At 43.2% G+C, this 15,704-nt stretch overlaps 2 protein-coding genes across 3 annotated transcripts in view; both read left to right on the plus strand.

Moving 5' to 3' along the window:
• The window catches only part of TRMO (tRNA methyltransferase O), a 193,894-nt gene extending 190,079 nt beyond the window's left edge, over positions 1–3,815 (plus strand). Inside the window, exon 11 of the mRNA XM_067743870.1 lies at positions 2,016–3,815. The gene's annotated coding sequence lies outside the window, so the exon portion shown is untranslated. The remainder of the gene's footprint in view (positions 1–2,015) is intronic.
• Positions 3,816–13,281: 9,466 nt separating this feature from the next.
• The window catches only part of XPA (XPA, DNA damage recognition and repair factor), a 35,621-nt gene continuing 33,198 nt past the window's right edge, over positions 13,282–15,704 (plus strand). The window contains exon 1 of one of the 2 annotated variants that reach the window (XR_010944945.1): positions 13,282–13,510. Coding sequence is in view for 1 of the 2 variants with exons in the window: in XM_067743878.1 (XP_067599979.1) it covers positions 13,339–13,510 (172 nt within the window). In the remaining variant the exon portion in view is untranslated. The remainder of the gene's footprint in view (positions 13,511–15,704) is intronic. The other variant, XM_067743878.1, reaches the window with a different exon arrangement.

Raw genomic sequence — 15,704 nt, forward strand, 5'->3', positions numbered from 1 at the left:
TTCATAATAAAACTCACATTTTACTATGTCATATTCTGAGAAGGGGTCCTCAAGCTTTATCAGAACGCCGGTGTGTCTATGGCTCAAAAAGAGTTAGGAATCCCTGAATTACAGGAAACAGGTAAAATAAAGTGTGGCATGTCTGTATAATGAAATGCTACATAGCCATTAAAGTTGATTTTGTAGGTGGGATGTAGAGCAACTCTCATACACTGCAGGAGAGAGTATAAATTGGTGCAACCATTTTGGAGACTTTTTTTTTTCTGCTAATGCTGAATATATGCATATCTATGACCTAGCAGTTGCACTCCTAAGCATATATGCAACAGAAATGTATACATATGTTCACCAAAAGACATCTACTGAATGCTCATAGCATCTATAACAGCTAAAACCTGAAAACAACCCCCATGTCCCTCAACAGCAGAATGGATAAATAAATTGTGATATATTTATACAAAGGGATACTATATGGCAGTTAAATGTGAATGAAATGTTGCTATATGCAATGACATGAATTAATCTCATTCATATACTGTTGAGTGAAAGCATACAGACATAAGAATAAATACTGTATAATTCTATTATCAGTACATAAATACTGTATAAAGTTCAAAAAGCAGGCAAAACTCATTAGAAATTAGAAGTCAGGATAGTGGCTTCTTTTGCAGGAGAGGAGACAGTGACTAGGAGAAGGTCCAAAAGGTTTTCTGGAATGCTGGTAATGATCTATTGTTTTATATTTGTACTGGATATAAAAGTAGATTCAATTTATGAAAACACTTTGAACTTTACACTTATAATTTTTGCATATTTTGGTTTTTATGTTCTACTTGAATCAAAGGCTGCTTAAAAATGACACTGTAGAAAAATTTCAATAACATGGAAAGATATTCCTGTCATGTTATATTAAAATATATAGGTTAATACAGGTACAAATTGTGTATAGAGTATGCTACCATTTTTTCCCTTAAGGATCATCACGCATATATGCTTGTAAACGCATAACATATCTCCAGGAGAATATACAAGTAAATGATACGAGTAATTGCTTCTAGGGAGGGGGGACTGGGAGAGAGATTTATTTTTCACTTTATGACCTTTCGTACCTTTTGAAGTTTTACTTATGTACCTATATTGCCAATTTAATGCATAAATAGATTAATGATAATGCAGATTATGATTTCATTTTTGTGAAAATAAAGGTCTGGCACTACCCATGTCAAAATGAGATAACCATGTTTACCTCTGGGTGATGGGATAATGGAAGATTTTTCTTTATTTTTCACCATATCTGTATCTTCTCAGTCTTCTAATGTGAACTTTTTTTTTTTTTTTTGGCTGTGCCACGTGGCTTGCAGGATCTCAGTTCCCTTACAGTGAAAGCCCGGAATCCTAACCACTAGGCTACCAGAGAACTCCCAACAAGTATTTCTTTTGAGAATGAGAAAGTCATTAAACTTGTTTTTTGGTTTGTTTGTTTTTTCGGCCGTGCCATGCGGTTTGTGGGATCTTAGTTCCCCGACCAGGGGTTGAACCCAGGCCCACGGCAGTGAAAGCACTGAGTCTTAACCACTGGGCCACCAGGGAATTCCCTAAACTTGTTTTTACAGTTTAGTTTTTATCAGTGTTATTGAAACATAATTGCATACAATAAAATGCAGTGATTTTATGTGTACAGTTCAGAGTTTCACAAAGGTGCACCCATCTCATCATCACTCAGTCAAGACAGAGTTTCTACCCCCTAGGAAGTTCCTCCCTGTCCCTTTGCAGTCAACCTTTCCCTCTCCTAAGGAAGCAGCCATTGATCTAATTTCTAGCACCATAGCTTAGTTTTGTCTTCTACAGAAGGTCATAGAAATGGGATTATACAGTATGTAATCTCTTGTGTCTGACTTCTTTCACCCAACATAATGATTTGAGATTGATTTATGTTTTGTGTGTATCAATAATTCATTATAATTTTTTAAAATGAAGAGCGATGTCCTAAGCACTTACTGCTTTCTGATCTGTAGAGTGAGACCCCATCCACGCAGAAAATAATCCTCCACAGCCTCTCCAGGCACGTCTGCCGCTGAGTGCCTGCTGCTGGCTGAGAGATCTTACCGCCTCCACGTCCTGGGAGGAGAGGCAGCAGTCACTCCCCCTCCCCCGCAGCAGCGCCAGTCTCAGGTGAGAGCCACCCTGCTCGTCGCCATTGTTCTGCGAGTGACAGCCTCCGGGGCAAATGGAAAGCCTTCAACCTGAAGGCTGTCAACTGCAGACAAGAATTCCTTTCTTTGTCAGGCTGGGTGGTCTCTGGGGCTTCGGCATCAACCTGCACAAAAGATGATAAGCATCGTGTGTGCTTGCAGAAAAACCTCGCCACCACCCAACGACTCTAACCGCACTCCTTTGTAAGGCCAGGATTAGCCCGTACGAGGCTCCCCGTGACTGTGTACAAACCATCAAATCCCAGCCGCAGGAGGGCATCCAGGGGTCGTTTAGTCCATTTCCCCCATCGCGACCCTGACCACCTGCATGCTTCATGAAATATATTTGTCCCAGAATCTTAGTCATAGACATCTAGAAGGTCCCTTAGAGATTACGGTTTGACCCTCTCGGGCTTCAAAAAGGGGTCCAGACTTTCCCAAGGTCACACAGCACAAGGACAAGAACCCACGTCCTGTAAGCCTTCCTCTCTGGGGTGCTCTTTCCATTACTCCAAGCTGCTTCTGTTATTAAATGAACCCCCTGCCCAATAGTACAATGTAAAATGTAATTTCTAACTTTCCAATGTACAAGGTGTGTGTGTGTGTGTGTGTGTGTGTGTATGTGTATCTATCTCCCGTAGCCTTCACATAGGTAAAGGCTTTCTGGCACCTGTGGTGAGTACACCAGGCCGGGTTCATTTATGGAGTAGTTTGGTGCCCTCTACTGGTTACCAGTTATGGCAACAACAACAGCTATCCCTTACTGTGCCTACTGTGCAGGACGTTCAACGTGTGCCATTACTGCTAATTTTGAATCCAAAGAACAGGCCTGTAGACTAGGCAGTTTTATCCGTATTTTATAGATGAGGAAGTAGGAGCTCTTAGACCTTAGATGTTCTGCCCACAATGGCTGAGCCTGGATTCAAACCCAGCCTTGTGGGACCCCAAGTTCCTTCCACGCTTCCATGTCAATACCACTTGTCACAATCCTGATGCTGTGTGTAGGACTTTCCCCTTAAAATGACTTCTACCTACCTCAAAATCTGCCAGGAATTGGGTGTTAATGCCCCTGTTTACACAAGGGGGAGGCCTGGGCTGGGACATCAGTGACTTGCCCAGGGTCCAGATCCAGTAAACCCTGAGCTCCTGCTCAATGCCAGGCTACTGCCCAGGAGAGCCACACACAAGGTCCACAAGGGAACTTCTTCCTGGGGCGGCAGCCTTCATTCAGGAGAGGGATTGGGAGACCATGTTCCCACCCAGGGGACCTCCCTCTATTCTAGGCCCCAAGGGACTCAGAGATAAAGAAAACACGTATTCAACTTGTGGGGGACTCCCATCCACTGGATTCAACAGATGCTGTGAAGCTGGGCCCCTGGTGTATGTGTGTAAATGAGTGAATGAATGGATGGAGTGGCTGAGAGGTGAAGGTTAGGACTAATGGCAGAGGCTGTGCAGGTTGTGGGGTGGTTGGCGCAGTGTACTGTAAAGGGGTTGATTTCAGTTTAAGTTGAAGAGTCCATTCCTATCCATCACAGCAGTCCACAGACAGAGGTGGCTGAATTCGTAGGCTTGGGCTCCAATCCCTGGATATGCAAGCAGAGTTAAGAAGACCACAGAAGAGATGTTGTAGAGGGATTTCAAGCCTGTATGATATATTCTAAACAACAGCATCAAGATTTAGAAATTGGAAGATTTCACATAAAAATCCCAATTTTTAGCTCTTCTTTAACAAAGTAGAAGGCCTGGCTTCACTGGGCCTGCTGCAGTCCTGTCACAGCTGTCCTCTCGGTTCCCTATTGTTGCCCCAGCAACAAGGATGACTGGGATGCCGTTTCTTATTGCACATGTGCTGTTGTTTTTCTTATTGCAAAACCCAAAATGAAAACATCTTTTAGTTCTTTCTGAAAAGAGGAAAAATTAAAAACCAAGTCATTTGTTTTAAGAAAAATAGTGTACGACATATTTATCTGTGGAAGTGAAGAAATTTCTATACATTTAAAAGGCAAGTGCTCAACTGGCTCCATTGGTTTTCATTGCTAGCTTGGACCTCATGACAACTTGAATTTGCTGCCCTATAGGGTCTTTCATGTCTTCTCATCCCTGCTGTGTGGACCTCAGGTCAGACTTTCACCGTCTTGCCACTTGGGTCTTCAGCTCCCGAGATGAGGGGCCACTGGAACTGGCCATGAGTGTACTACTGGGTCTTGGGGTCTGAGATAGGAAGAAATCCTGCCCAGTGAGGCTGCTATGAATTTCCAGTTAAGTGAGATGATAAAGGCCTGGCAGACCACATCGATGCCTCTGCCCAGGGAAGCCCTTTGGAGATGTAGTGCCTTGATCACAACTTTTCTGAATTGGCCTCCCTCCCAACACTTCCTTCCCAGCCCTTCCCTCTCCATCCTGGCCACATGGACAGTGCTCTGATTCCTGGAGTATTGTCCAGAAGTGGGCACCAGCTTCAGATGTGGTCTGAACAGCTCAAATCAGCAGGACAAACGTCTCCCCCAGTTCAGACATCCTGCTCTTATTCTTGTCACCTCAGATCACATCATCTCTTTTCATCAGTCACATCACATGTTGGTCGCCACTGAGTTTGTGAGACACCGAGACCTTCAGATTATTTTTTCAGGAACCCTTCTCAAGAGAAGAGAGTTCTACCCCTGCCTTAACTGAAAATCATAGACAGTGAATGTTGAACATGGTCCTGGAGATCATCTAATGTCACCTCCCACATAGGCAGAAAGAGACCACTTCATCAGACACTCTGACAAAATTGTTGAACTGAAATGACGAAGTTCACACTAACACACTTAGTACTGTTTTACCCACAGCTCCACTCCTCCAGGAATGGATCTTGATTTTGCAAAACAAACAAACAAACAACCCCAAACACATTAATCACCCTTTCTAGCTTAATCTCCTTCATAAGTTTGATTAGTACAATTTCTATATTTTCGGGTAGGTTAGTATCACATATTAGATATTCTGCTTACCAGAGTAACTCATTACCATTGTAGAAGACTTAGAAAATACAAAAAGCATAAGGAAAACAATTAAAGACTCTGGGATATCTACAGTATATAAAGAACACTTACAATTCAACAATAAAAAGGCAAATAATCCAATTTTAAAACAGGCGAAGGGCTTGAATAGACATTTCTCCAAAGAAGATAATACAAATGGCCCATATGCACATGAAAAGATACTCAACATAATTAATCTTTAAGGAAATGCAAATCAAAACCATGATGAGAAACCACTTCATATCCACTAGGATGTTATAGTAAAAAAGAAGATAATAAATATTGGCAAAGATGTGGAGAAATTGAAACCCTTATACATTGCTGGTAGGAATATGAAATAATGCAGTCACGTTGGAAAAGCAGTCTGGCAATTCCTCAGACTAGTAAACGTAGAATTACCGTAGGACTGAGCAGTTCCACTCCTAGGTGTCCGCTCAAGAGAAGTGGTAACACATAACCACACAAAAACTTGTAAACAGACATTCAGAGTATCATTATTCATAATAGCCAAAAAGTGGAAACAACTCAATGTCTATCAGCTGATGAATGGATTAAATAAAATGTGGTATATCCATAAAATGGAATGTTATTTGGCAATTAAAAAGTGAAATGTTGGTACATGCTGCAACATAGATGAACCTTGAAGACGTTATGCTAGGTGAAAGAAGCCAGACACAAAAGGTCACATGTTGTATGATTCCGTTCATGTGAAATGTCCAGAACAGTCAAATTTATGGAGACAGAAAACAAATTAGTCGTTGCTTAGGACTGAGAGGGTTTGAGAGGACATGGGGAGTGACTGCTAATGGGTATGGTGCTTGTTTCTGGGGTGATGAGAATGTTCTAAAATAGATGGTGGTGATAGTTGCATAACTGTGAATATACTGAAAATGATTTGATTGCACACTTTAAATGGGTAAATTGTATGGTATGTGACTTAAACCTAATAAAGCTGTACGACACTGCCTTTTGTGAGTGCTTTGTGGAACCTCTCTGAGATGTGTTCTGCCTGACTCATGGTGGATACAGTGTCTCTCAGCAGCCCTGGCTGGATAGGTGTCCACCTTGGACTAGCTCCTCTGATGGTCCCTGGATGCAGAGGGATTCTGCCTTAAGAAGCTGAAGTGCATCTTGTATCATCCAGGGGAGATAAGGCAGCTGCATGATTATAATACAGGATGCAAGGTTGGAAGATGGGGGTGCTTGGGAGATGGAGGTGGAGGGTAATGGAGTAGCCTCAGAGAAGGGAAGAGGTTACTTGTAGCTGAAACATTGGGAAAAGGCTTCAAGGAGAGGGGAATAGTATCCTTTCAGATAAGATTGTGACAGATGGTGATGGATGTGATCAGGAAGAATCCAGATTAGACTTGAAGCTCCTTGAGAGGAGGACCATTAATTCATTGCTGTATTCCTGGTCCTCAGCACAGGACCTGGCTTGGAACACGGTGTCATGGTGTCATAAAGTTGCTGACTGAGTGAATATACAAATGAAAGAATGAGTGAGTGAGTGTATGAACAAAAGAATTGCAGGGAGAGAAATAGTTCAGAAGCAAGAGGAATGCAGGACTGGCTTAGAAGATAGACCAGTTTGGCTAAAGCATAAAGTTCAGTGAGGATTCACAGAAGGTAAGTCCCCGCAAAAGGCAGCTGAAACCAGATGATGGGGATTAGCTATAGACTTGGGTCAAATGACTTTTGAGCAAATGGTTAAACCTGTACTTTTTTTTTTGCCATGCTACACAGCTTGTGGGATCTTAGTTCCCTGATCAGGGATTGAACCCGGGCCTTCGGCAATGAAAGCGCACAGTGAAAGCGCACAGTCCAGTCCTAACCACTGGACTGCCAGGGAATTCCTTAAAGTTGTACTTTAGAAAGATGCTGTAAGGCCAAGTGGAAGATGGGTCAGAAGGGGTCAGCCTGGAGGCTGGGAGACCAGCTTAGAGGCTGGTCAGGCAAAAGATGATGGGGGCTAAACTAGGCCAGTAGTAGTGGGACCAGAGAAGGGATGGAAGCCAGAGACATTCAGCCAATTTCCAAGCATTATAAAAACTGTAAAAGCAAGTACATCTGGTGACAAACAGTTCACCTATTCAACAGAACTCCAACTATTAGAGGAAGTACTTGCCAAAAAAAAAGTTGGAATAAAAGTTTCAACCACACTTTTTATAAAGGTAATTGAAAGGAAAACAAAAACCCCAATTGGGGATAGTAAGAAAACAGGGAACCACAAAATTATGACCCCATTATGTAGATTGGAGTTCCATGTAATGAATGAGCCCTGGACCACATTCATCCTCCCTTGGCCCTATCTAAGACTGGCAATAATAACTCTCAGATCAGGTTTAAGACAAAGACAGTCCAGTCTGTTTCAAGCCACTTGGTTAGCATGTAGGGTATTAAAAGGACCTGGTTTCTGATCCCAGCTCTGCATTAACTCAGGCAGAACAAATACTAGTGGAGAGGTAAGAGGAAGACATTCTAATTTCGAGACTTAAGAGTTTAGTGGTTGAGAATATTGATACTGGGGCTGGGCTGTGCCTGGTTGAACTCAGCTCTGTCACCTTGACCTTGAACAAGTTATTTAACATCTCTGTGCCTTAGTTATCTCATCTATAAACTGGCACTAGTGAATATACTCATTGAGTAGTTATGAAAATTAGATTAATTAATAAATTTTAAATGCTTAAAAACACCTACTATATCATATACTAAGCACCATGTAAGTGTTTACTATTATTATTATTATTGCAAAAAACACTGACCAAAGCTAGACAACAATGGAGCAGGCTGTTCTGAAGTAGAGTGTTCCCTGTCACCACAGGTATATAAGCAGAGCTGAGGTGGTTGTCAGGTTCAGCTTTGGACACTGAGTTTTCGGTGCTGGTGAGACATCCGACTAGGTTTATTCAGTATTATTCATTCTGTTTATTTAATTCCACAAACATTTAATGAGCAGCTACTCTGTGCCACACATTGTGCTGGCGATACTGGGATGAACCAGACGGTCCCAGCTCTCGAGGACCTGATAATCTAGTTAAGGACGGCAGGTAGGTATCACCTCTGGTGTGGAAGAGCCACAACACCAGCACACACGAGGTTCATAGGAGCCTGAGGAAGGAGACAGGCAAGTTTCCCGGAAGAAGTAGTAAGAAGCAAGGTCCCTTGGGCCACATTCAGGGCCTGGGGAATGCAGAGTCGGGAAGATCTGCCCTTGCTGGTCAGTGGGTGACTGGATTTTGTCTTCCAGTGCTGATAATCATTTTTCCTAGGTCCTGTCCTTAGTTGAATGTTTGGACCCTCCTACTTCTTATTGCTTCTGGAAAGAAAATTTTTGTGAGTCTTTAAGATGTTTTCTAAATCCCTTTGCACACACATTTTATTGATCAAGGTTCCAATATGATGTTTTTGCCTCAATCCCTTTATCTTTTAGTTCAGGGAGGTTGAAATCTAAGTTTTTCCAGAAGGAGCGTCAATCACAGCCAAAAGAGACTGCATTTCCTGGTTACTAAATCAATACAGCTTAGGTCTACAGGATCGGGCTAATTTCTGTGTTGCTGCATCCTCGTCCCAGACAGTTTCCCCCCTTGGCATGCTCCTTACCACAGATGTTCGTTCTCCTATTGTGAATTTATGCCAACGATGTTCAAAGTAACCACATTAAGGGGGTAAAGCCCCAGGAATCAGGGGAAAAATGAAAGTAAAAAAGAAAGACACACACATGTACTATTTACTAGATAATAAAGACAAATATGTTCACATCCTGTCATCTCAGGCATGAATAACCCCAGAAATGCTCTCAGAGAGGAGGCCCTGTCAGGAAACACTGCCAAGTTTCTCATTCCCCTTCCTGGCTTCCATTCTTACCTGCCTGCTCTTTTTCAGCCTCCATTAAGGGCTTTCAGTTCTTCCTGTGCTTTGTTACTTACCCCTCTTTCAGCCAGGATCACAGTTGATCTGGGATGTGAGAGGTACAAAGCAGGAAGATAGATGCAGTTGCAGGTTTCTCCCGACATTGTGAATGGGAAGAAGCAAGGACACATCCACTGGTCTATTCTCCTTGCCTGTTTTCCTTTTGTGCCCCCACCAAGATGACTCATGCCCCTGTGCTCCAGGCAAGCCCTGCAGCCTCTGTCACTGTGTGGGACGCACAGATCAGGGCATGTACTCCTCTTTTCTCTAAAGGAGGAGTCTCGGTTTACCTCGGTTGAGGCCTCAGCTAACAATTCAGACCCAATTACACGAAACTTGCTAACAAAGGTCAGGAAGCCCAAGGAGAGGGAGTTACCGGTAAAAGGAAATTCAACAGTTTGTCAAGAGTTAACAAAATACCAGGGCTGGTGCAGCATCTGAGCTATGGTCTATGTCCTTCAATATTCAAGCTTGGAATGCTTTTCTGGGGAGGAGTTTCTAGTGGCTAATTGTCAAAATTTACGTTGGGGGAGAACTGTTACCTTGTCCTACGGAAATATTGCACAGCCTTAGATGCTCCTAGAGCTGTGTAGAGTCTAGAGGGGTCATTTAAGGGTGCTGCCTCTCAAAGTTTGCTGCCCATTAGAATCATGGGGGTGGGGGAGAGGTTGCTTTATAAAATCCTAATGCCCAGATCCCACCTCTGACCAATGATATCAAACTCTGTGGTTTTTAAGCTCCCCAGGTGCTTTCAACGTGCAGCCAAGTTTGAGAACCTGTGGGCCAGACCCTTACTATTGGATCTGTGGTTCGTGGAGCTGCAGCCCCATCAGGGAGCTCATTAGAGATGCATATTCTCAAGTCCCACCATGGACCTACTGAATGAGAATGCTCATTTTAACAAGATCACCATGTGACTTGTATGTGCATTACAATTTGAGAAGTAGTTACTTTTCTTCAAACATTGGGCAGTTGGCAACAATGGGCCCAAATTCTGTCTACCCACTGGAGCTGTGCAGTAGCTTTTCCCTTAGTGGGGCCCTCACACTCCAGTTTGCCAGAGCCCCACACATGGATGGATTCATTAACTTCCATTACCTGCCTGGGCCCAGTTAGAATTGGAATTTTTAAAAACCTTATTATAAAATAAAATTAAAAAAGTAACACATAGTACATTCACAATGTTGTGAAGCCGTTACAACAGAACATTTTCTTTACCCCAAAAGGAAGTCCCATACTTATTAAGCAGTCGCTTCTCATTTCCCTCTCCCCTCAGTCTCTGGCAACCACTAATTTGCTTTTTTGTTACTATGGGTTTGCTTATTTCAAATGTTTCATATAAAAGAAATTTATAAAAAACAAATATATTTATTTATTTATTTTGGGCTGTGTTGGGTCCTTGTTGCTGTGTGTGGGCTTTCCCTAATTGTGGCGAGCAGGGGCTACTCTTCGTTGCGGTGCGCGGGCTTCTCATTGTGGTGGCTTCTTTTGTTGAGGAGCACAGGCTGTAGGTGCGGGGGCTTCTGTAGTTGTGACACACGGGCTCTAATGCGCAGGCTCAGTAGTTGTGGCGCACGGGCTTAGTTGCTCTGCGGCATGTGGGATCTTCCAGGACCAGGGATCAAACCCGTATCCCCTGCATTTGCAGGTGGATTCTTAAGCACTGTGCCACCAGGGAAGTCCCTATAATGTTTTCAAGGTTCATCCATGTTGGAGCATGTGTCAGTACTTCCTTTTTATGGCTGAATTATATTCCTTGTTTGGATACGCCACATTTTGTTTATCCATTCATCATTTGATGGACATTTGGGTAGTTCCAGTCTTTTGGTTATTGTGAATAGTGCTGCTATGAACATTTGTATGCAAGTTTTTGTTTGAACACCTGTTTTCAACCTTTGAGGACTTGAGTTCTACCTAGGAGTGAAATTGCTGACTTATATGGTAATTCTATATGTTTAACTTTTTGGAGAATAGCCAAACTGTTTGCCATGGGCAGCATTGTTTTACATTCCCACTAGCAATGTATGAGGATTCCAATTTCTCCACGTCCTTGCCAACACTTGTTATTTTCTGTTTTTTTTCCCTTTTAATTCTAGTCATAGTAATGGGTGTGAAATGGTATCGCACTTCACTTTTGATCTGATGCTTTTCATTTGCATTTCACTAATGATGAATTCTTTTCATGTACTTGTTTGGCCACTTGTATATCTCCTTTAGAAAAATATCTATTTAAGTCTTTAGCTCATTTAAAAACTGTTATTTGCCTTTTTGTTATTTAGTTGTAAGAGTTCCCTTTTCAGATACAGGTATCCCTCGCTTTTCAAGTTTGCTTTATCTCAATTTGCTTTTATGAAAGACCTTCATTGGTACCTGTTTTCGCTAACAGAAAGAAATGTGAAGAAGATTTCCGCTTTCAGGAAAAAAGGGGAAAAGCAAAAATAGTGTTCGAGTTTGTTTTGCATGAGGCAGTATAGAGGCAGCGCGCTTTGAGAGAATGACACCACCAAGCTCCTTCCCGGGGAACTACCTTCAGCATCTTAGCATCCAGCTGCCATAGCTTTGAACTGTGTCTGTGAGCATCTGTGCTTTATCTCGATTTATTTTGTGCATGTGCATTCGTTAGCAAGATGTGTCCTAAGGTAATTGCTTCTTTGCTTTATGCCATTTTGGCTTAGAAAAGGTTTCTTAGGAATGCTCTACTTTTGGATAGGGAACATGGAAACCTGTTTATGATTTCCAAATATTTTCTCCCATTCTGTGAGTTGTCTTTTCATTTTCTTGATAGTGTCCTTTGATGAACAAAAGTTTTCAATTTTGATGAAGTTAAATTTCTCTAATTTTTTCTTTTCTTGCTCGTGCTTTAGGTGTCATATAGAATTTGAGATTTTATCACCTGGACGAGATCAATGGATGGGGAGCAAGAAGAATCTGAGGAGAAAGGGAGTAGGGATGGCTTGAGGTCTCTGTCTCCAGTTCAACCAGAAGAGCTCAGCATTTCTCTGCTTTATATAAGGTCCTCCAGTTTAAATATACATATATTTGATAGATTAGAACCACTAGTTTGTGCTTCTCAAACTTTTATCATTGAATATTAGTGGGAAACCTCAGTGTGCCAGCTTGCTCTAAAAACTAGTCCCAAATGGTATATGTAGTAATTAGAACTTAATGTTTTCTGGCTTCAGTTAGGTTTTATTTGTAATAAAGAAAAAAACAGAAGAGTTGAAAAAAAAAAGAAAAAACATACATTTTTAGAAAATTATGCAGTGTTTCTTTTGCTTCATTTGCCACATGTTTAGGAAGTCAGGATTTGGCCCAAATCCTAACCCACTGTCTACCTGGTGGCAGCTCATCCACACTGAAGAAATATTCCAAGGAAAAGAAGACAGCCGAGCTCAAGCATACCAGCCTTTGGAACCTGGTGCTGCATTTGCCTGATGTCACAGCAAGTGAGAGTTTAAACCCAGGCGCTCTCATTTCGAATCTAGGCCAGGTGATCATCTATGGATGATCTAGGCCAGAGATCATCTATGGATCTCTCTTGATTGGCACTACTATTACTACTAGCTGCCATTTTATTTTATTATTTCATTTTACATTTTTTGGCTGTGCTGCTGGCATGCGGGATCTTAGTTCCCCAACCAGGTTTGGAACTCGCGCCCCCTGCATTGGAAGCACCGAGTCTTAACCTCTGGACTGCAAGGGAAGTCCTGCCATAATTTTTGAAAGCTTTTTATGTGCCAGGCATTGTGCTGAAAGGCTACATCCAATCTTCCCAACAACCATGGAAGTGGTTCCGTAATTATCCTCATTTTACTACTGAAGAAACTGAACTCAGGTTAAATAACTTGCTGAAGTCACGCAGATGGCAAGTGTTAGAGATAGGATTTAACCCAAGTCTGACTCCAAAGTCCATATTCTGAACCACCAAGCGAAACTATTATTTTAAAGAGGACCATCACCGATCTCTGCCAAGGCCCCCCCCCTGGGTTACAAGCTGGCCAATATTCCCCGCGGCGACGCGTGCGCAGACTCCGCCCGCCGCCCCTCCCTTTCCCACGTGCTTCTCAAATTGCGCAGGCGCTCTCCTTGTCGGAGGCTGAGCCGTGGAGCAGGCGCGGAGGCGGTGCCGGCGCCGGCGGGGCTTGGGCACGCTTCGGGTAGCCAATGCGCATGCGCGGGGCTAGAGCTACAGTCCTTGGGGGAGCACGGAGATGGCGGCCGCCGGGGGAGCTTCGTCTGAGCCGGCGGTTTCAGAACAGCCGGCGGAGCTGTCTGCCGCGGTGCGGGCGAGCATCGAGCGGAAGCGGCAGCGGGCGCTGATGCTGCGCCAGGCCCGGCTGGCGGCCCGGCCTTACCCGGCGACAGCGGCTGCGGCTACCGGAGGTTTGGGCCCGGGCGGCGTTTGCCCCTTCTCTTTCTTTGCGGACCGGGGGCAGCGTCTTGGGTGTGGCGTGCACTCCCTTAGCGTTTCCGCGCAGACCCTCCCGCAGTCCCAGGTGCGGGGGGTGGGGGTGGGATCCGCTCAGCGGGCCTTGTCACAGTGGGCTGTCCGAGACCACAGGGCGACTCCTGACTCCCAGCCCTGGCCTTTCCTCCCTGCTCCTGGGCGGTCCTTAGCTTGGGAATGCAGCCGCCCTCGCCGTCAGGAAATGCCAGCCAGTGCCTCAGCTCTCCCTTTCTGCTCTCTTCCTGCAGCTTCCACCGGTCCCAGGGGTGGTTTTTGTGTAAAGCTTTTAGACCTTGTAACACATTTAACTAGTGGTCCTGCACCAGCTTCCCTCAGTCATCCGTTTAACACAGGGTGATTGAGTGCATATTCCGTAACCGGCACAGTGCTTGCTCCGTGCTGGGAGCAAACAGACGTTAGCTGCTGCCTTCGTGGGGCTAACAGAATGGCACCTGTTGTGCTTCACGTTTTTCAAATTGGCTGATTTGATTCTCACAGCTAACCTGTGAGAAAATAATTAGGACAGGGTTTGGTATCCTTGTTTTACTGAGGTGGTAACGGATCAGAAAAGGAAAGGGGGTTTGCTCAGGTGCATCCCAGTAAGTGCAAAGGCTAATCAGGACTAGAACTCGGGTCATCTGACCCTGGGTTCGGGGCCTTTCCTTGCTCTCCAGCTGCCTCTGCTATACTAGGCATCTCTCTCACCCATAGGAAGAAAGGCTGTTATTCTTGTTTGGATTTCATCTTTCCCTTTTCTTAGGGCAGCCCTTGGCGGCTTATTTGTCTCTTTGCCTATCATGTATGTGTGTATCATGTAATTCTCCAGTGGGGTCAACTAATAATTTTCCTCAGGGAAATACAGTTTGGTTGACACGTGGTTCTTCAGGACCACCTCTATAATGTGAAGCACAGGTGTTCCTAAGCCTATATTCATACTGTGTGAGCAGTTGAGCACGGTCAGAGCTGTGTCATCCACTACCCTTTTTCATCAGCCAGAAGTAAGGATGAGTGAAAAGGATGAGTGAAAAGAGTGATATTCATCTTGAATATCAAGATGCGTGTCTTGATATTCATACTGACACTGAATCTGCAAATTGCAACCAGTTTTAATGGTTCCGGTCTCATCCTTTCTGCTTTATAGTGGTTTTCTTTTATTCCTTTCCCAACTTGAAGCATTCTAGGGTCAGGACAAAAAGTTGTCCATCTGCATTGATTAATTCATATTCATTATTCCATAAAGGTTTCTAGATCTGTACTAAAAGACCGTGGAACACGGGTGCGAAATAGAGCATAAAGTGGTATTAAACTAAATGTCTGATAATGGAAAGCAAGGTAGCATGAATATTTTGTTAGATTTCTTAGGTATTTGCCAAAGAACTGAACTGTGTTACAGCATTGTATACAACCTGCAGTGCTTCAAGAGTTGGGTAGGTGCTGAGATTTTTAATCTTTGTAGTACTTTTATTTCAGTGTACTGTACAGTTTTCATTTTCTGTGTGTGCTATGACATGCCATGAAAAAACTGAGAAGAACTTGCGTGGAATGTGTTGCTAAGAGTAGTGCTAAGGGCCTGGGGAACAAACAAGGCATAGCAGTAGAGAGAAATTGGGCTTTGTTTTTGGCATGATTTACCATTGTTCAGGATCCTGCTCAGATTATGGTCTTGATTACTCCAGCTTCCCTTCTTAATTCTTACTGCACTCATGAATGATCATTCTAATCATTTGCTACACTATTCATGAAATCAAAATCATATTCTGATACATTCATTGATTTCTATCCAGTCAGTAAATATTCGTGGAATGCTTAACTATTTTTCAGAATTACGGAGATAAAAGCACTCAGTCTAATGAAGGGATGTAGAGAGATGGACAGACAATGTAGTAGAATATGAGAATTGCTGTTAACTGTATAAACAGGCTTATACTCTAATTCCTTTATTTAATAAATTGAGGCCAGAGAAGGGGAGTTTAGACTTAAGCAAGATAATACCTACTAAATTTGTCTTTAAAAATTAGTTATAACATTCATACATTAATGTAAAATGCACTTATCTGAATTTGACCTATGTGAATACTCATGTCAATACCGCGGCAATCAATATACTGTACAGACACTTCCAGAACCTTA

This window comes from Pseudorca crassidens, chromosome 7 (genome assembly GCF_039906515.1).
Source record: "Pseudorca crassidens isolate mPseCra1 chromosome 7, mPseCra1.hap1, whole genome shotgun sequence".
Lineage (NCBI taxonomy): Eukaryota > Metazoa > Chordata > Mammalia > Artiodactyla > Delphinidae > Pseudorca > Pseudorca crassidens.